We start from the raw sequence: 20,641 nt of genomic DNA, 5'->3' as shown, positions 1-20,641 counted from the left end.
ATTAATGTCACTGTGTTCCAACAAGTGTCTTTCTCTCCAGATCATAACAGTCAATGCCTGCTCTCAGAGTGACCAGTTGAATCCAGAGCCAGGAGAAAACAGCATCTCTGAAGAGGAGTACAGCAAGAACTGGTTCACAGTGTCCAAATTTAGTCACACAGGTATGTAACATCTACAATTTTGGATCCCAAAAACCCTGGTGGGGTTTTCTCAGGGTACAGTCTTTAGACCATTGGCGGTCCCTCCTGTTCTTTCACATGGAGATGAGGGAAAGAGAAGATGGCTACACTCTGTAAGGAAAATAGCATTTTTCTGTTTTTCATTTTTATGAAAGGGACAAAATTTTGTTTGTCTAAAGGACTCCAGAAAAGAAAAATTAAGATTTAGATAGTCTCTTGTATTCAAAGCTGTTGAACCTGACTCAGAGTGTTTTATCCAGACAGCATTCATTTAGTCTGATTTATGGATAGGGGATTGTCTAATTTTATAAATTCTTAAAGTACACGTGACACTGATATGGACTGCTACACAGAATTCAGTGGGTTAAGTTATATTTGGTTATTTACTACTGTCTACATTTAGTGTTTATTCTGTGGGCAATTATCTCTTAATAAGCTTAATAATGGTGTTTATAGAGGAGAGAAGATGGATCATCCAGCTAGGAATGAATACTATGGGCTAGGCCTGGACGGTGAAATAGGTCTGGACAGGTAAGATGAGGGCAGATTGTGAACAGAAAACAGCAATGATAGGAACTTTGGACTTCTTGCATTAGATAAGAGACACTTACCAATTTTTAAACAGAAAGGACTAAGTGATTAAGTAGTCATAAGGTTTTAAAAATATTTAAAATACTAAGTTTAAGGTACAAGTAGACATTGTATTGAAATTTAGGCTATCAGACTTTTCTAAAAATCTGCTTGTTCATATGGTAAATGGTTCTCAACCAAGGGGTGATTTTACACGTTCCCTTCACTTTCCCCATGGGACACTTGGGAATATCTGGAGATATTTTTGTTGTCATAACTAAAGTGGGGGGAATGCTCTTGCCACCTAGTGAGTAGAGGCCAGGGATGCTGTTAAACATCTTACAATGAACGGGATAGATAGGTCCTCATGACAATTATCCAGCCCAAAATGTCATTGCTAAGGTAGAGAAACCCTGATTTTATGTTTAAAAATACTCAGTTGTCTGTTAAATCACTGAGAATCAAGTGGTCTCTAAGCCGAAAGAGACATGTAGAGATTAGATTAGTCAGCACCCCCTCAATTTATAGATATAGCATGAGAGCTTAATTTACCTTGACTTTAATCATACCATTTACTAGAGACCATAAATTTGGATAAATTAAATCCCACACCTAAAGACATGACTCCAGGACCAATTATAAATAGATTCATTTTATTTATAAATGTCATATGTTTATATTATATATATTAGGTATTATATTTTTTATAAATAGTATAATTTATGTTTAGGATGTTATATATCATTCTTAAATCATGTAAGTTCTTTCCAATGAATTTCAAACATCGAGAGATACAAGTGGCAGGAGATTTCTGGGAAAGAATCTCATTAAGTCAGATGATCAGAGGGGGAGGTAAGGCTAGGGAAATAGGTTGATCCGAGTGCCCGGCTAATCTGAGTGAGTAATGAGGCCCACTGTCTTTCTTGAACCACATCCAGAGTTGAGAAGCTTGTTTTTTTTGAAACGTGTCTGAGTTAATAATTAATTGGAAAAGAATTAAAAAAATGAAAGGCTGTGAATAGGCAGATGCCCTGTCAGGTAGCATTCTCTCTCTCTGTTTTTATTTTAAAGACAGGGTCTGGCTCCATCACCCAAGCTGGAGTATAGTTACGTGATCACAGCTCACTGCAGCCTTGACCTCCTGGGCTCAAGCGATCCTTCCACCTCAGCCTCCCGAGTAGCTGGGGCTATAGCATGTGCCACCATGCTTGGCTAATTTTGTTTATTTTTTGTAGAGATGGGGGGTCTCACTATGTTACCTGGGCTGGTCTCAAACTCCTGTCCTCAAGTGATGCTCCTGTCTTGGCCTCCTAAAGTGCTAGGATTACAGGCATGAGCCGGCTACTCCACTTGGCCGTCAAATAGTATTTTTTATACTTCTTGTATACTTTTTTTTTTCCAGCACAAAATCATTAGGAAAAATGCAACCGTTATCTCCTATTTTTAGTCAGGACTCCTAATAAGTATTATTCTCAGAATTAATCCAACCAAGTATTCATTAAATATTTATTATGCGTCTACTATATGTAGTAACTCTGTAGGTACCAGCTACAAAAAGAATAACAGTAATGAACCTCATCATCCTTTTTAATAAAAGGCTAAAAATTAAATCTATTTATTTGATGGCATTCCTTTCTTTTTTTTTTTTTTTGAGACAGTCTCACTCTGTCACTCAGGCTGGAGTGCAGTGGCACAATCTTGGCTCACTGCAACCTCCGCCTTCGGGGTTCAAGCGATTCTCTTGCCTCAGCCTCCTGAGTAGCTGGGATTACAGGTATGCACCACCACACCTGGTTCATTTTTATATTTTTAGTAGAGACAGGGTTTCTCCATGTTGGTCAGGCTGGTTTTGAACTCCTGACCTCGGGTGATCCACCCGCCTTGGCCTCCCAAAGTGTTGGGATTACAGGTGTGAGCCACGGCGCCTGGCCTCTATTATTCTTTTGTTGTTCTTTTTAAGTAGCCTACTATGATGTTTGATGCAGTTGCTAAGGAAGGATTCCTAACTAGACTAGGAATGGAATTAAATTTCACATATTTTAAATAAAGCATGTGCAATAGTGTGCAGGATAAGGTAGATATAAAAAATTGCTAAAGATGTTGTCTTATAAGAGGACAGTTTATGGATCATTTAATTCTTGACTTCAATAGAGAAGTGTAAGTTGTTATAAATGTGAAAGTAACTATAGAAGAATAGAAATAGAATATATAGTTTTCAACCTCTTGAGAAAAAAAGGATAAAGGAAACTTGGTAAAACTTGCTAAAAACAGAAAGGGAAAACTATATCCAAGTTTAAATGAATGTACTGTGTTCAGATTTTTCTATTTGGGAACTGTGATTTGAATGTAACACATTTTCATGTATTTTCTAATCTTTCTCTTCCTCTTTACAAGGTGTAGAACCTTACATACATCAGAAAATGAAAACTAAAGAAATTGGACAATGTGCTATACAAATCAGTGATTACCTAAAGCAGTCTCAAGAGGTAAAAATATTTTAGGAGTTAAAAAAAAAGCATTCGAGCATGCAGTGCTACTCTTGACTACGCCCATTTTACCTTTATGTCCCTTAATTGGCTTCTACTTTTTATTGACAGTCTGCTTAATCTTTGTTTTGAAGCTATGCTCAGTTGAATTCCTGTTCTATTTTTTCAATCCCCTCCACATTATTCTTTCTTTGACATTTTTCTTTATACAATTTACCTATCCACTCAATAATTTATCCTGGGGATGTTCAGCATGAGAGAGAAAGAATTCAGGAGTTTTCGAAACTGTTTTCAAATATATGAAAGTTGTCATGTGGAAGAAAAATAAGCCATTTTCTATACACTTTTAAGAGGTAGTTCTAGAATCAACATATAGAAGCTACTGGGAGACAGATTTCAGCCCAATCTGAGGAGAAATTTTTAGCAATTGGAGCTTTCCAAGCATGGAATGATTTATTTCTGGAAGTAGTGAGTCCCTCACCAGTGCGATCAGTCAAGCATAGGCTGAACAAACCTCTTTGCAGGCATGATGGAGGGGATTCAAGCCTTGCAGGGTAAAGACCCTTAGTGTTTCTTCAATGCTGAGATTCTCTGGTTTTGCAGTCTGTTTTTCTTGCTGTCTAAAAATATGGGCCTTGTTTTGTGCCATCCGCCACGTGGGAAGTGTGAATAGTTAGCTTAACCCAAGAAACCTAATTTTAAGTCTTTGTTTGAATATTACCTGTTTGAACTTGAGAACTGTTGAGACATGACCTTTATGGCTAACAACCTCAGATATTCTTGTAGGAATAGCATCTGTGAAAGATTTTCAAAGTAAAGTGTCAGACTACTTGAGGGTAATTGGAAGCAGGGACCTGTGTTCAAATTCTGGCTCTGCCACTTTCTACGTTTCAAAGCTATGTACATCAGTTAACCTACGAGCTTCATTACCTGTATCTCTAAAGTGGGACTAATGCCATCCTTATAAGATTATTGCTAATGGACAGCAAAAATAACAACTATGAAAAGGCCTACCTAGAGTAATGCCTGGAGTATACTAAGTCTTAGGAAATAATTGAATTTGAGTAGGAAATCAAATGAGGTAAATCCAAGGTAATGTTATTTTAAATAATCATCATGACCTGAGATGAGAATCTTTTCATAAGACATAACAATGTGATGATCCGTGTTGTCTGTCAACTTGTACTTTCATTTTTCTCCATGTCATTAGCTGATTGTGTATGTTCAGTCCTGATTAACTGATTGTGTATGTTTAGTCCTGATTTTCTATGTTCAGTCTGTAAAAAATTTCATATATTCCATTTTCTGTTTGATATCTCCTTAAAGGTAATTTCATTCTGTTAAAGTCCATCAACACACTGAGTAACTCTGACATTGCTCTAACATTATGCATCTTTCTAGCTTGGGTTTAGTATGTTTTTTAAAAGAAGAATATTCAGGTAGATGAAGAAAAAAGAAGGATTCTCCAAGGAGCGTGTTTGGCACATCATTCCTAGAAACTTGGGGTGGGACTATGTTGAGCACACACGTAACGGCCTTTCCCTTCTGCTTAGGATCTCAGCAAAAACTCTTTGTGGAATTCCAGGAGCACCAACCTCAATAGGAACTCCCTGTGAGTATTTCTAAATGTTTATGTTTAAGAATCTTTGGCTTCTATTTTTTTAACTTGGTTAGGAACAAAGGTTTAATTTAGTCAGAAAGGGAGAAAAAAGAAGTGTGTGTCAAATGACAATACTTTTCTCTTGTTAGCAGAATGAAAATGATTTCTTCTCCAAGTTTTCCTGTTTCTGGCAACAAGATCTCACCTGAGTTCCTTTTAAGAATATAACGAAACACATACTCCTACAACAAATTAAACATTTGCCTTTTCAGTGTCAAAACACACATAGAATAATGATTATCATATCTTTTTGGATAGATAAGATTGTGAATTTGCATAAAAGAGTAGAAATAAGTCTGTCTTGCTTAAAGAAACAGACTTAGACTGAACACCTGGTTACGTTTATTCTTTAATTTTAAAAATAATTATTTTTTCCTTTTAGTTTATAAGGCATATCTTTTTTGTTTTTGGTTTCTCAGTAGCATGCTAATCATCAAAGCAATAACTCTGAGAAAGATTGAGACAGAGAGGGAGAGGAAGACGGGTTGGAGAGAGAAAGAAGATAGAGAACTCACTTGAGTATCTTCCTGGAATTTTATTAATATATATCTAGAGAAATAAAAGTTGTAAATCAACCAAGCAAAGATTATTCTATTTTATTTGTAGTATTTTCTGGACTTTCCTAGTTGCATCATCACATTAACTATTCATACAGGTAGAATTCAAAACCATCTACTCTATGGAAGTGCCAGTTGATACCCAGCAGGTAGAAGGTGACTTTCAGTTTGCAGTCAGCTCTGTTTAGAGATGGTCTTTCTCTAGGGCTCCCATCGTGGACCCTGTGCAAGCCTGCCTCCAGACTTAAAGGACACATGACTTTCTTCTCCCAAAGGTTCAGTAGTTTGTGCTCATGCAGAGTAGGGGTTTATTGCAGCATGAAATTGAACAATAATCGTAATTGTACTTTCTTTCTTAAGGACCTTAAATGCTGAAGATATTATTTGAATGTATTTATTCAGACTCGCCTGTGGCCACTTGTGCATTTGAGCAGGGCAAGTAACAGTTTAAAGAGAACTAATTTCAGCCTGTGAACATTTAGCGGCCACGTGGGCTAATGAAACTGATTTGTAGGCTTGTCCAGAGACATTCACAGACTCATTTGTAGGCATCTGCTTTGCATAGTTCAGGAATCCTTTAGTTTAATTGATCCAGAAGAACACAAACACAGTTACATCTTATATATATTGTGTGATCACAAAGCTAATTAACAAACAACAACTGCTTTTCAATTAGCTTAGGATGTACACAGTAAATGACTTACATACATATCTGGTGCTCATTTTTCTATAAAAACACTTGCAGCGCTGAAAAGTTACTTCTTTATTGATATGATAGGGATTAGATGTAACTAATACTTCTCTTTCAAATATATATACAGTCATGCATCAATTAACGACAGGATACATTCTGAGAAATGTGTCATTAGGTGATTTCATCGTTGTACAAATACCGTAGAGTGCATTTACACACACCTAGATGGTCTAACCTACTACACACCTAAGCTATATGGTCTAGCTTATTGTTCCTAAGCTACAAACCTGTACAGTATGTTACTGTACTGACTACTGTAAGCTATGGTATTTGTGTAACTAAACACAAAAAAAGTACAGTAAAAATACAGTATAAAAGATAAAAATGGTACACCTGTATAGGATGCTTACAACGAATGGAGCTTGCAGGACTGGAAGCTTGCTCTGGGTGTCAGAGTGAGTGAGTGCTGAAAGAATGTGAAGGCCCAGGACATTACTCTACACGACCAGAGACTTTATGTGTACACTTAGGCTACACTAAATTTCTATAATTTTTTTCTTTTTTAAATAACCAATTAACCTTAGCTTTACCGTAACTTTTTAACTTGATAAACTGTAAAACTTTTAAAAATCTTTTTGACTCTTTTACAATAACACTTAAAACACAAATACATTGTATGGCGGTACAAAAATATGTTCTTTCTTTATATCCTTATTCTAGAAGCCATTTTCTGTTTTTAAATTATTTATTTATCTTCACTTCTTAAACTTTTTAAAAATATGAAGACACAAATACACACATTAGCCTAGACCTACACAGGATCAGGATCATCAATATCACTGTCTCCTGCCTCCTCATCTTGTCCCACTGGAAGGTCTTCAGGGGCAACAACACACATGGAGCTGTCACCTCCTATGATAACAATGCCTTCTTCTGGATACCTCCTGAATGACCTGCCAGAGGCTGTTTACAGTTAACTTAAAAAGAAAACATAAATATAAGGAGTACACGCTAAAAGAATGAAAAAGAGCAGAATATAATAAATACATAAACCAGTAACATAGTCATCCATCATGATCATCAAGTATTATGTGCTGTACATAGTTGTATGTACTATATTTTTATATGACTGGCAGCACAGTAGGCTTACTTACACCAGCATAATTACAAACACATAAGTAATGCATTGCGCTGTGACATTATGATGGCTAAGACATCACTAGGTGTTGGGAATTTTTCAGCTCTGTTATAATCTATGGGACCATTGTAATATATGCTGTCTGTCGTTGACCAAAACATCATTAGGCAGTGCATGACTGTATATGTATTTCACATGTATATAAAATATATACTTTGTGTTGTTACTGTTCCACGTGCTGTTTCCTTTTTTTTTGATAACTGTAAGATTTAAGGCAGCATTATCTAAACAACTTCATTTTTTTTTCAAACAGGCTGAAAAGTTCAATTGGAGTTGACAGTAAGTTTTTCTATTTAAACATTTTATTTTTTATTTTTTCATCTTTTTAATGCTGAGGTTCACTGTCCTGCTGATATTTTTGTCATTCTTGAAATTGTATTTATGATTTTTGTCCATCATGCAATGTAGAAAGTTCAGTAGAAGAGTAGAAAGTTGAATATCTTTCTTCAGACAAATTGGGATTGATGTCTGGTTTAAAACTTTTTGAATGACTGTTTCTGACTGTTATTTCTCCATTTTCTGTGTGAATGAGAGTATAACCACTGAGCTCATTTTGCTCACCAATTCTTACTGTCCTTTTGTTTTTTCACACATTACTCATTAAGAGCCATTTATAAGATTGTTATATGGGTGCCTTTTCCTGTAGGGTTTTAGTAAGATCTGGGCTAAATAGGATTAGGTCATGTGAGACAGCTCCTTGGTAAAGCCACTATAATTATTCTCAAACTTAACTACAATTTACAAACTCCTTTCCATATTCTTGACTCCTTGATGTAAAGGCATCTTCATCTTCTGTGTTCTTGTTCCATCACACTTTCTTGGGTTTCCAGTACTCCCCCACCTCCTTTGCAGTTGATTCCTTCTCCTCAGCCTACTAACAAATTTAGGTTGTTTCTATACAAAAGAAACAAATAGTCTTTTTCTTGATTTACCTAGCTTTCAAGCTGCCACTCCAACCCTTCACCTCCAAATTAATTGAAAGAGCAATTAACATTTGATCTTTAGCCCATGGGGTGTGCCCCATCACTTTCCTGAAACTCCACTACAACTGCTAACTCACATGACTCTTCTCAGTTCTTGTTGAACTCGTGGCATTTGATATTGGCCATTTTTTCTTCATGGCACCCTCTCTTTTCTATGTTTCCTTGAGGCTCTTCTTCTTTGGCTGTTCTACTTCTTTGTCGACTTATTTTGGTCTTTCTGAGAGCCTCTTGTTCCTTCATGCAAGCTGGAAATCTTAAGTCATTTACAATCTCCTTCCCACCCCATTGCTCTTAGCTATTAACCTTGCCTTCTAACTCCGTCCCTCCCCCGCCACTCCCCACCCCCTCATCTTCAGAGTGATCTGTTTGGTCTACCCTACTGCTCCTGCCTTAAAGCCACCATTATTTATTTTCCAAAACAGAAGTGTATACTTTCCTTTGCCCTTGAGTTTGTCTTAGCAGTCTGATTGGTTTATCTCCTTTTAAACTTTCCTATGTTTCTATCAGAATTATCTTTATGAATGCTAAATCATCACTCAGGTAGAAGCCTTCAATGGCTCCCTGTTACCCAAAGGTAGATTGCAAACCCCTGAGTTTTTCCTCAATGCTCTTGAAAGCTGGATCTCAATTCAAATTTCCAGGCCCATAGGCATGATCCCTTTCATTCATTATTTCTGCCTTGCAGAATATGACTGACCACATAGTAACACCTCCATGTGGAGGTCTAAAAGGTGTCTCAAACAAAATGTTCCAACACTGTCCTCTCTCTTCTCAGGAAATGGCAACTCTATCCTCCCAGTTCCTGAGGCCAAAGTCTTGCAATACTTGTCTTCCATTTTTTCACATCCCTACATCCCATCTATCAGTAAATCTTTCAAAATATATCAAGACTCTGATAATGTTTTGCTATTTCCACATAACACCATTTTTTTTTTTTTGAGATGGAGTCTCACTTTGTCGCCCAGGCTGCAGTGCAGTGGCGCGATCTCAGCTCACTGCAAGCTCCGCCTCCTGGGTTCATGCCATTCTCCTGCCTCAGCCTCCCGAGTAGCTGGGACTACAGGCACCCACCACGCCCGGCTAATTTTTTGTATCTTTAGTGGAGATGGGGTTTCACTGTGTTAGCCAGGATGGTCTCAATCTTCTGACCTCGTGATCCGCCCGCCTCGGCCTCCCAAAGTGCTGGGATTACAGGCGTGGGCCACCGCGCCTGGCCATAACACCATTTTTAAGCAATCATAATCTCTTCCTTGGATTATAGTATGGCCTCCAAACTATTGTTCTCTAGTAGTCTTTTTCCAGAAACAGCCAGAATAATCCTTTTAAACTGAAAGTTGAACTGAGTCACTCTTGCTCAAATGGCATTCCTCCTCACTTTGCAAAAGCAAAGTCCAAACAGAGTCTACAATACTCTGTTCTGCTTTCCAGCCACCCCTCAACCTCATTTCTGTCAGTGCATTTCACTGTGGCTACACTTTCCTTAAACATGACAAGCATGGACCTGCCCCAGGGCATTCGCACTTGCTGTTACTTATCACTGGAATACTCTTCATTTATTCATATTGCCGCCCCTCTCTTCCTTCAACTCTGTGCTCAAATTTCACCTTATGAGAGAGGCTTTGCCTAACCACCCTATATAAAACAGCAACTTTCCTTTCCCCTTGCTTTCTAACTCTCTTAAGTTGATGCATACACACACACACACACACACACACACACACACACACACTATACTATATGCACTATATATTTATTTTCTATTTCCTTTTACTAGAATGTAACTAGAGACTTTATCTGTTTTGATTACTCCTCTTCCTCTTGAGCATAGACCAGTGCCTGGCACATAGTAGGTACTCAATAAATGTATATTGAATAAATACGAATGTGGTCTCACAGCTCCTTAAGCAGTGAAGCCAGGACTGAAACTCAGTTTTATCAGACTCAGATGCCCATACACTTTAAGCATTTCACACTGTTTATGAAGGCCCTACCTTCCAGGTAGAATTAATGTGTTCCATAAACCTCTGTATATACCTTTATTACGTATATTACTTTAACTGTGTTGTGATTATAGTTACCTCTCTCTAATACATTTGCTTTTCGGTAGGGTGGGAACCACACCTTACCCATATCTCTCATGCCTAGTATGATCCATAGTGGGCGAGGAATACTTTTTGTTTTTATTGATGACTTCAGAAAGAAACAGTCTTTTCTGCTGATCTTACTTTTTGCCAACACTCCCTAAAGGAAGTGATTCTCGTTCCTTTCCTTATCCAGCAACAAAAACCCAGAGAGATCTGCGAAATTGGGCTCATTATGCTGTTTACTCTACGAGGTATAAAACAGTTGCCATCATGAGACCAAAGTTCTCCACTTTAATTTTGATTTTATGAAATAGCAAAACTGTTGCAAGGGATTTCTCTAGAGCCTTGTAATTTAGGACTGGAGCAGACAGAAGAGAATGAGTTAAACTTGGAAGAGGTGTTCCCAACACATAGTCCTTGTATAACCAAACAAATCTCTTGGTGCTATATTATCCACCCTCTTCTTTGTTTCCAGTGTATAGCTTTTAATGTGTTTTCAGCATTTTGTTGTTATTTTAGGTCAGTGAAGTAGTCTGTTAATAACTTGGTATTAATACTGTCTTTCTACGGGTACTGCATCTTGGTAGGGAACTCAGAGAATCATGCTTCTGGGATGTCGTGAAGTATGATGGGCAGCTGAGTGCCTTCTGCAACCCAGAGGTGTAATTGATTCAGAGGAAATACATCTTTGAGGCTAATATTACCTGCCTTTCTTCAATTCCCTATATAAATATGTTTGGAGATATTACATTGATGATTGGAAGCTGTCAGGATACCATACGCAATACTGTGGTTAAAAAATATTAGGCAAGCTTTTTCGAATACTGAGAAGCCATTCTGATTAACCTGTTCAATAATAACTTTGAAGGCAATATATTCATAAGCATGTATTTATCTCCAGCCACATAATTAAAATGCCAATCTCCTCTCTAATTTCAGAGATCTCAGCCTCCTTAAAAAGCCCTCAAGAGCCTCACCATCATTATTCAGGTAGGATGCATATGCACATAGACATGTCAGCTGAGCTAAATGTCTGTGCTTCTGCATTTGTAAACAGAAACATTGACAAATTCTGTGTTACTGACATGGCTCGCAACTTGAAAAGTTATTGTTCACTTTGATGGGAAGAACATTCCAATTTCTAACTTTGCCATTGACTTGGGAAAACAAGTTTTCAGAATTTAAGAGAATTTGGATTTTTGCAAAATGTTTGCATTCTCAAGTTCCAGATTGCAAAGTAGAAAGATGACCTTGAGATCTAAAAATTCTTTGCACGCTCAAAGCAGCCCCAAGCCAGAGATCTCAATGTTTTGGACTGGGGAAAAGGCAGACCTGAAAGTAGTTCCTTGAGGGAGGGTTTTGTACCCTCAATGGGGCCTCAGTGAGTATGATCACTGAATGAAGGCCAACCCCACAAAGTGAGTTCAACAAAGATGTTATTAAACAAAGATGTCAAGGGTCTTGACTCTCTTAAGCAACATCACTTCACAGTGCTTCAGTTGTCTTTCTTTCAAAGTGGGAATAATTGTACTTGCCCTTCCTGAGGAACAGTCTGCCAAAGGGCTAGTTGAGAATTAAGAGGAAAACACTTTGAAATGCAAAGCAATATAAAAACCAACTGGACTTGTGCCATTGGATGGTTTCTTGGGAGTCATTGCTCTCAGCATTGGATGAGATAATACATGGGCAAGTCTTTTACAAATCTAAAGCTCAATACATGAGTAAGAGCTTATTGGTGCGATAATTACTGTTATAATTATATGAGGTTGTTTGTTCAGGGTCTAGTAATAGATTGCCTTATCCTGAATTCTCCTTTGTAGTGAATAGAGTTGCAGTGGATTCCAGACTCCTCAACCCAGGCTCTTACAACTGAGTCTTTCAGCTCGGCAGTAATCTATTATTTTGACTCCAGCTGTCAACTTAAGAAAGTCTCTAGTGAGGAATACTGTAACTCATATTGACTCTGATCTGTTAGGCTATAGCTCTTAACAGGAAAATGCAGATCACTCGCTTCTAATTAAAATCGGTCTTCAGCTCTCTCTGGAAAAAGAAGATGAACTGTGCAAAGTGAACAGTAGGTGTCCCCACAGCCCACTGTGCTTTGGATTTGCTTCGGAAAGGAAAACCAAAGTCCGCGGATTAAAATGCCATTTAAAAGAAAGTTCCACATATGTATGGATTAGTATGTGATTTGGTATTCAGGAGAGTGGAGGTGATAGTCCTACCTCAGACCATGTGACATAATCTCATATTAAATGCCTCTAAAATTGGGATTTCTTTCCTGTTTAAGGCATAGTTTATTTTTAAGACTGTATTATAGATTATATTTTTGATAATGGCAAAAATAAGAGGTCTTTGAAATTAAATAGCATTATATGAATATATTGATGTGGAGGGGCTTTCTGTAAGTTCAGCCACTGATGCATACTTAAAATAGAAAATCTGTTTTTGTTTGCAGCCATTGAAAGGAATAATTTAATGAGGCTTTCTCAGACCATACCATTTACACCAGTCCAACTGTTTGGTGAGTAGCATTTCTACCTTCTTGAGTTTATGCCAGGACAGAGGCATAAAATCTGAGTGAATCAAAGGAGAAACCACATTGCATTATTTTAGTTGAAAATTTTGTTTTGTTGATAGTTGTAGTTTAGTGAGATTCATTTCCTAAAATGGAAATTCTTGTTAACTGTCATGGCCAGCATTCAGTGACAAAAGCTAATACTATGGGAATAAGACCTATAATGAGCAGCAGTTGGGAAGAAAGCAATAATATTGCACCTGGCATTCACTGACTCAAGGCTGGAAGTAAGTAGGAAAGAAAAGAACAAACCAACCATTTATAATAAGCACAGGAGAAAGCGATAAATGTCAATATGGTGAAAGCCAACAGGCATCTGAAGAGAAATGCTTTGTGTATTGTTTTTTGTTTATTTTGTTTTGTGTACACTAATTGCTCTTACCTCAGACTGCAAATGTCATTTTAAAAGTCTGGAGTAGTAAAGAAAAACAATCTCACCCTGGCTAAAGCTACCAAAATTTCTCTGGCAGGATAAGGAATGAGCAAGTTGACAATATAGCAAGGGTCCCCAAAGTGTCCTTGATCTTGATTCTTCTCACACTGTTCACATGGGGACAGACCAGGTTGGCTTCTGATTGTTTTTATTTATTTATTTTTATTTTTATATTTTTTTGAGATGGAGTTTCACTCTTGTTGTCCAGGCTGGAGTGCAATTGCGGGATCTTGGCTCACTCTAACCTCTGCCTCCTGGGTTCAAGTGATTCTCCTGCCTCAGCCTCCCATGCAGCTGGGATTACAGGCATGCACCACCACGCCCAGCTAATATTTGTATTTTTAGTAGAGATGGGGTTTCACCATGTTACTAAGGCTGGTCTCAAACTCCTAACCTCAGGTGATCTACCCACCCCAGACTCCCAAAGTGCTGGGATTACAGAATCACCGCACCGGCCTGGCTTCTGATTGTTAATGCAGATGCCTTCCCCTTCCATTTGGCCCCATGGCTGGCTTTGCAAATCAATAGCTCTGCTCTAAAGCCCCTAGGGATTTAGAACTCCAAAGAGATCTTCAGTGGCATTTATCTGGGCACCAAGAATAAATATTTGAAAGGTTTGAAAAGTTGTTACTGAGCATTACCTAGATGTGTTTATTGGTGAGGAATTAGATGCAAGAGGGAGAGAATGGATTCCTTTCTTGGTAAACCAGTACGTGTTCATATATATATATATATATGCTTCTATATATATATATAGAAGCAAAGGTGTAAGGGGGAAATGAAACACCAGCTGGGGCTGGACAGAAGTTGTATATAGATTATGTTGCTCTGTTAAGAAACATTAAACACTGACTTGGTAGCGTTTAGGTTCAACAGGAATTTTTCCCTCTTCAACAGCCTAAAAGTGGAAGCTATGTAGCAGTTAAGTAGTATTTTGTGTCTAAAATCCTTTAAGTGGGATTGAGTTTGTATCTGAGGTTGTAATTCACTTTAGACATGTTAGCCTATTTAACCTTTACAACAGCCCAATGAGAACAGTATTTTCGTCCCCATTTTTCTGATGGGGAAATTGAGGCTTTAAGTAACTTGTCCAAAGGCACAAGGGAAGGAAGGAGAGGCTCTGGGATATGACCTTGGTACTGTTTGACTCCAGCTGAGTTAAACCATGCATTTTCAATGAAGTAATATCACCCCTAGAAAAAAATAAGTTTTTTTATGATATAAAGCACAGATCTACATAGAGTACACATAAACAGATATACAGAATATTTTTAATACGAGTTGAGCTTGTATTAAATTCAAGCTGAAATCCACCTGAAATCCAAAATGCTCCAAAGTCTGAAACTTTTTGAGTGCTAATGTGATGCCACAAGTGGAAAACTCCCACAACTGACCTCATGTGACAGGTCAGAGTCAAGACACTGTCAAAACTTTGTTTTGTGCAAAAGATTATTAAAAATATTGTATACAATTACTATGAGGCTATATGTATAAGGTGTATATGAAAAAAATGAATTTTGTGTTTGCGCTTGGGTCCCATCCCCAAGATATGTCATTATGCATATGCACATATTCCAAAAATCGGAAAAAATCTAAAATTTGAAACACTTTTGGTCCTAAGCATTTTGGATAAGGGATATGCAACCTGTATTAATAGGTTGTGAGAAGAACAATTAGAAAAGAATGTCTAATTAGGCTCCTTAGGAGGATGATAATGAGCAACACCATCAGGTTAAACCGTCTCTTTAGAAGTATTTGTCTTTAACAAAAGAAGCATATCCTCACCACTTTGTTTTTGCCCAGTTATAGTCTACAGTAAGAACAGCTTAATTCTTTTGTATCCTCTGATACTTGTCCCTTCTCCCCTTCCCCACATCTACTAGGTAATAAATAACATGGAAGCATGGCCAGCCTGATACATGTCCTTATTCTGTTCTGTTCCCTGCTAGTCCCATTCTCCTCTGGTCATTTGGGTAACTGAACTGATTCTGCATTGATATTTAGGATACTATCCGTGTCACAGACATGGCAATCTTATTGAATTCCTAGCCTTCACTTCTCTTTGCAGCAGGAGAAGAAATAACTGTCTACAGGTTGGAGGAGAGTTCCCCTTTAAACCTTGATAAAAGCATGTCCTCTTGGTCTCAGCGTGGGAGAGCGGCAATGATCCAGGTATTGTCCCGAGAGGAGATGGATGGGGGCCTCCGTAAAGCTATGAGAGTCGTCAGCACTTGGTCTGAGGATGACATTCTCAAGCCGGGACAAGTTTTCATTGTCAAGTCCTTTCTTCCTGAGGTTGTGCGGACGTGGCATAAAATATTCCAGGAGAGCACTGTGCTTCATCTTTGCCTCAGGGTAAGTCTGAAACTCAGAGACCCATAGCCCAGAGGGACAAGTCAAAGAAAAGAGATCTGGCTACATCCTTATCTAAGGCCATTATCTTCAACCCAAAGGGGAGCCTATTATTTTTTAGAGGTAGTATTGCTTTGTAGGACTTTTGCTTTTGGGGCAGGCAGTGGTGGGAGTTGAATAAGGCTAAAAATCACATTGGGGTAGCCTATAGTAATTTCATGATCATAGCTGTACAACAGTAAATCAGTATTTTTATCAGTGCTCCCTATTTTGTAGGAAATTCAGCAACAAAGAGCTGCTCAAAAATTGATCTATACCTTCAACCAAGTGAAACCACAAACGATACCCTACACACCAAGGTAAGAAAATCTTGGCACCTTGGCCCTTTGTTTCAAGTAGGAATTTCTATCATGTCTTCTCAGCCCATTACTCATGAGAAATCTTATCCATGGGGAAATTCCCCATGATCTTATTTTTGGATTCTTCCTTCCATAATTTCGGAGACTGGCAAAAGGAGAATTAGAGACCCCAGAGATACCTTGGTGTTAATCACTGGACTTAAACATGAGTGGAAAAAAGAGGTTCAGAGGCTGTAACTAAGATTTCAGTTATGGGAAACAGACAGATCTTGGGTGTTATTAATGTCCAGGGGCATTATGGTAGAAAAATTATTCTTATTGTAAGCATGGTCTCTTCCCCCAATGTCTTATAGAAAGTAGGAATTTTGTAAGAATAAACTCTTGTTACTTTCACTTGAGTGTCTTCATACACTTGCATTCATTTATTGAGACACAGATCATAATTTGGTGCTGGACAGAGTAAAGCTTCATTCTTTCATTTACAAGGAACTTTATAGAGCACAGCAAGAAGAGTTGGGTCTGGTACTCATAAAAGAGTTGGAAAGTTACCTCAAAGCAAAGGGAGGTGGGTAAGCATGGAAAGAAAAATTCCCAATATTTGCATCCTATCCCTTCCATAGAAAGGGCAAGGGCATGTGCATTGAGGCTGCATCATACCAGAGTTAGGTAATCTTCCCTGCTGATGACTGCTCAGTAAGGTAAGTCCCACTTTTGCTGTATTGTGGGGGATCAATGGCCTCTTTTTCCCTAACAGGTTCCTGGAAGTTTTCTTAATCTACTGCCATTCAGCCAACCAGTGGTTGACCATTGAGAAGTATATGACAGGGGAGTTCCGGAAATACAACAACAACAATGGTGATGAAATCACCCCCACCAACACCCTGGAGGAGCTGATGTTGGCTTTCTCTCACTGGACCTATGAGTACACTCGGGGAGAGCTGCTGGTTTTAGATTTGCAAGGTGATTGATGATATAGGATTTGATACAACAAGCATGAGGCAAAGTGTAAAGAGATCTTGCAAGAACCAGGATGGGTAATATATGGAGTTGCTGTATTTAGCTTTGAAGGGAGGTGGGCACATTTATTTCAGAGACATTGTACAGTGATAATCATGGAATCTGCTATGTTATTTCCCACTTAGGGGGAAAAATGTAGGCAGATGATTATCTATTTAAAATGTAAAGACATCTAAATTTTTGAGCAAAATGGGGAATGATTTTTGTAACAAATTTTTCAGTTTTATGACTTCACTTAGCCTTATGTTAATATTTAGGCATGCATTTATACGCATAGGAACATTTAAATTCTGGGTGTTTTTCATGATTTTGAGCTCATTGCTTTAGCAATTTATAATTTAGCTTGCTCTCTTTGCTGTGTCCCTTGTTACAACAGTTCATGAAAATACACAGACTGAGAGAGGCAACACAGCACACTCTTATTTAATGGAAGCCTTTGGTCAGCACATCTCCTGGCTATCAACACCTCACATGTGACTTATAATCCTGCGGCACAAAACAGAGTATCTCCAGCAGGCTTTCCCTGCAGGGACAGAACAAAATATGTATTGAGGTCAACATTTATTCCTTAGGCTCACTGACTAGGGCTTTGGTTTGAAATAAGAGGTTTAGTCCAGGAAGTTCATAGAAGTTACCTCATTTAATCCTAGAAGCAGCACCTTGAGGTAAATATTATGGGAATTTAGGCCCAGAAAGTTTAATAACTTGCCCAGAGTTGCACAGCTACTTAAGGGGGAGCCAGGATGCAGACTTCAGCTGTTCTTAAGACATCCCTGTGCTTTTCTTTTCACTGTTCTTTTATTTCTTTTAAGAGTTTCGTATGTAGAGGGTATAACCATCTTATGGTTTGTTTAAACAACTTGGGCCTTTTTCTTGTCCTGTCTGACTTTCCCAGCTCTCTGGTTCTGGGATTCTATGCTGAAAGCCAGGCTTGGAGGTTGGAGAATGTAGAGATAAGCAGACAGTCCTGGGGCATCATGAGCAATGTCCGGTAAGACTGCAAAGTCACTTTGATTGAAACTTGTGTCACATGCTCAAGGATGTGACACAAATTTTTAAACTACATATAAGTGCATTTTTTAAATGACATATAGGTGCTTCTGTCCTTTCAGATTTATGCTGCTCACAGAGTTGAATTATATTTCTAATTCAATTCAAACCCAATATTTTAGGAAACAATATAAACAAAGTTAAAATGACCAAGTTGATTCAGCTTTTAAACCAGCAAGTACCTGATCCCTATAAACCCAGAGCATTGATGCCCAAGGCATCTATTTTTGTAGCTCAAATTGGAGAGAGGTTGATTGTTTTCATCTGTATTTGACTGTTTGTGCTTTGAGTTTTGGGTGGAGTTGTTTAAAAAGGAAAAACAGAAACACACACACAAAAAAAACAACGAAAGAAAAACTTTAAGGAATTAATGATGACTCTTCAGTGTGTTTTGTATTCCACTTGAATAGGTTTTTGTTTAATGATGTTTATGTTTGGGGATTTTTATGTCTCTTAGTAATCCAAAGTAACATTAAACAGAACAAATGCTGCGTTGACAGTCTTGAGGGAAAAAGAGAATTAACTTTATTCTTTTAATGGGCAATTATGTGAATTGCAGAAATAGGCCGCTCCAAATAAACGATGTCAAAACACTGACCTTCAAAGAAGGAAAGAGTGGACATCATAGAATGAATGTTATGAAATTTGAGATACTTATCAGAGAGTTTTGGCCAATTGGTTAGACCTGGATTTATGGAAGAATGTGAATCCTATAATAGTAATTATGAACAGTTACACCACTACTACTAGCTAACATTTACTACGTTTGTGCCAGGCACTTGGCTAAAGGTTTACATGCATTATTATATTTAATCCAAACCATGTTGGAAAGGGAAAATAGAATGTATTTTTTAAATCTCTTAATGGTTTTTAGTTCAGTTTTATATTGTATTTAATTTATTTGTATTTCTAGTCTTTGGAGAGATAATGCACATTGTCTGGGTGGTGGAAGTGGAGACAAAGGCTCACCAGCAGCAGTTAGGAGGAGGAGCTCTGGAGTTGCAATGCCGGAGTCTGACTTCTGGTTCCACTGTGAATTAGCTGCATAACACGGAGGAGCAACCACCTTGAGTCCCACTTCCCTCATTTGTAAATAGGGAAAACAGTATTAGGCACTTAGCCATAGAGTTGTTAAGGGCAAGAATTGAGACAAGTTCCTGATACACTGCCTTCAGTAAATGTTAGTAATTGTTGCTGTAAGCATTAATCTCTGTGTGACTCTTTAATATGGAGGTTAATCTGCAGTTGCAGGGAGTCCGCCCTCAGCTGTGTGGTCCTGTTGGAGCTGCAGAGAGACTGCAGCTTCAGCTTCTATAGAAGAAGGCCCTGCTCAGTATGCTGTGGTTCCCTACTGCTTTGAGAGAAAGAAGGAGTGTGAAATACTCGAGCAGTTTATTCTTTCAGTTTCTTTTCTTCTTCTCTTTGCTTTCTTCCAAGGGAGTGCCAATAACTAACCCCAGAAGCTGCCACACCAGGTCAGAAACTGTACTCTAAGGAGAGACCTGACCAATTTCCAATCACTTGTAATTATGCTGAAGTTTTTTGCTCTCTTTCCACTTAAAAAATCCTACATGTGAGGGCCTGAATCATCATCATTAAAATCCAACCTTTAGTTCCCAGCAACAGAAATTAAAAACAATTGTATTTCAAATTACAGTGGTTTATAGCATTTTTTAGCTCATTGTATTTTTCAACATTAATTTGGAGATATTAATATTAATTTTTAGAGATATTAATTTTTTTATTCAACAAAGCAGATTCCAGAATGTCAGCATTGGCATCGACATCATCATCATCATCAATTCTGCTACTACATAAAAAAATTTCTACCAAGCTACATAAATTGGTAGCTTCTTTCCACCAATGTACAAGTTCATTGATGTACTCAATGGTGGTTGGGATCAGAATGTCAATCTTGAGTTCCTCATAAAGGGATGCTGCATATTACCTGACATGAGCATTTACTCTCTTGAAGTCAGATTGGTACTTGGGGCTGCTCTTTTCTCCTTTTCTTTTCTTTTCCCTCTTCTGTGCTCTCCTCTCCTCTCCAATTCTTTCTTTTTTGTTTTTTTTTTGAGACAAGGTCTCACTGTGTAGCCAAGGCTGGCTGGAGTGCAGTGGCAGTCATGGCTCACTGCAGCCTCAACCTCCTGGGCTCTAACGATCCTCCTACCTCAGCTTCCCGAGTTAACTGGGACCACAGGCACACGCCACCACACCTGGCTAATTTTTGTATTTGTTTGTAGTGATAGTGATGGGGTTTCACCATGTTGGCCAGGCCAGTCTCAAACTCCTGGGCTCAAGAGATCCGCCTGCCTCGGCCTCCCAAAGTGCTGGGATTACAGGTGTGAGCCACCGTGCCTGGCCTATTCTCTATTTTCACACACTGAAAGGTCCTTCTGCCATTTGTGTGCCCCAAAATATGTATTTATTAGTTAATC

The 20,641-nt window shown here is 38.2% G+C and overlaps 1 protein-coding gene across 1 annotated transcript in view; it reads left to right on the top strand.

Annotated features, from left to right (window-relative positions):
* Positions 1–20,641, top strand: part of TRPM6 (transient receptor potential cation channel subfamily M member 6) — a 165,530-nt gene that overhangs the window by 132,473 nt on the left and 12,416 nt on the right. Inside the window, exons 28-36 of the mRNA XM_019034278.4 lie at positions 41–161; positions 3,144–3,235; positions 4,789–4,847; positions 7,598–7,623; positions 11,351–11,401; positions 12,870–12,935; positions 15,491–15,777; positions 16,051–16,133; positions 16,888–17,093. Of these exons, the coding sequence (XP_018889823.3) occupies positions 41–161; positions 3,144–3,235; positions 4,789–4,847; positions 7,598–7,623; positions 11,351–11,401; positions 12,870–12,935; positions 15,491–15,777; positions 16,051–16,133; positions 16,888–17,093 (991 nt within the window). The remainder of the gene's footprint in view (positions 1–40; positions 162–3,143; positions 3,236–4,788; positions 4,848–7,597; positions 7,624–11,350; positions 11,402–12,869; positions 12,936–15,490; positions 15,778–16,050; positions 16,134–16,887; positions 17,094–20,641) is intronic.

This window comes from Gorilla gorilla, chromosome 13, assembly GCF_029281585.2.
Source record: "Gorilla gorilla gorilla isolate KB3781 chromosome 13, NHGRI_mGorGor1-v2.1_pri, whole genome shotgun sequence".
Taxonomy (NCBI): domain Eukaryota; kingdom Metazoa; phylum Chordata; class Mammalia; order Primates; family Hominidae; genus Gorilla; species Gorilla gorilla.
Note: the sequence above shows the minus strand (reverse complement) of the source record. Positions and strands in the feature narration are given on the sequence as shown.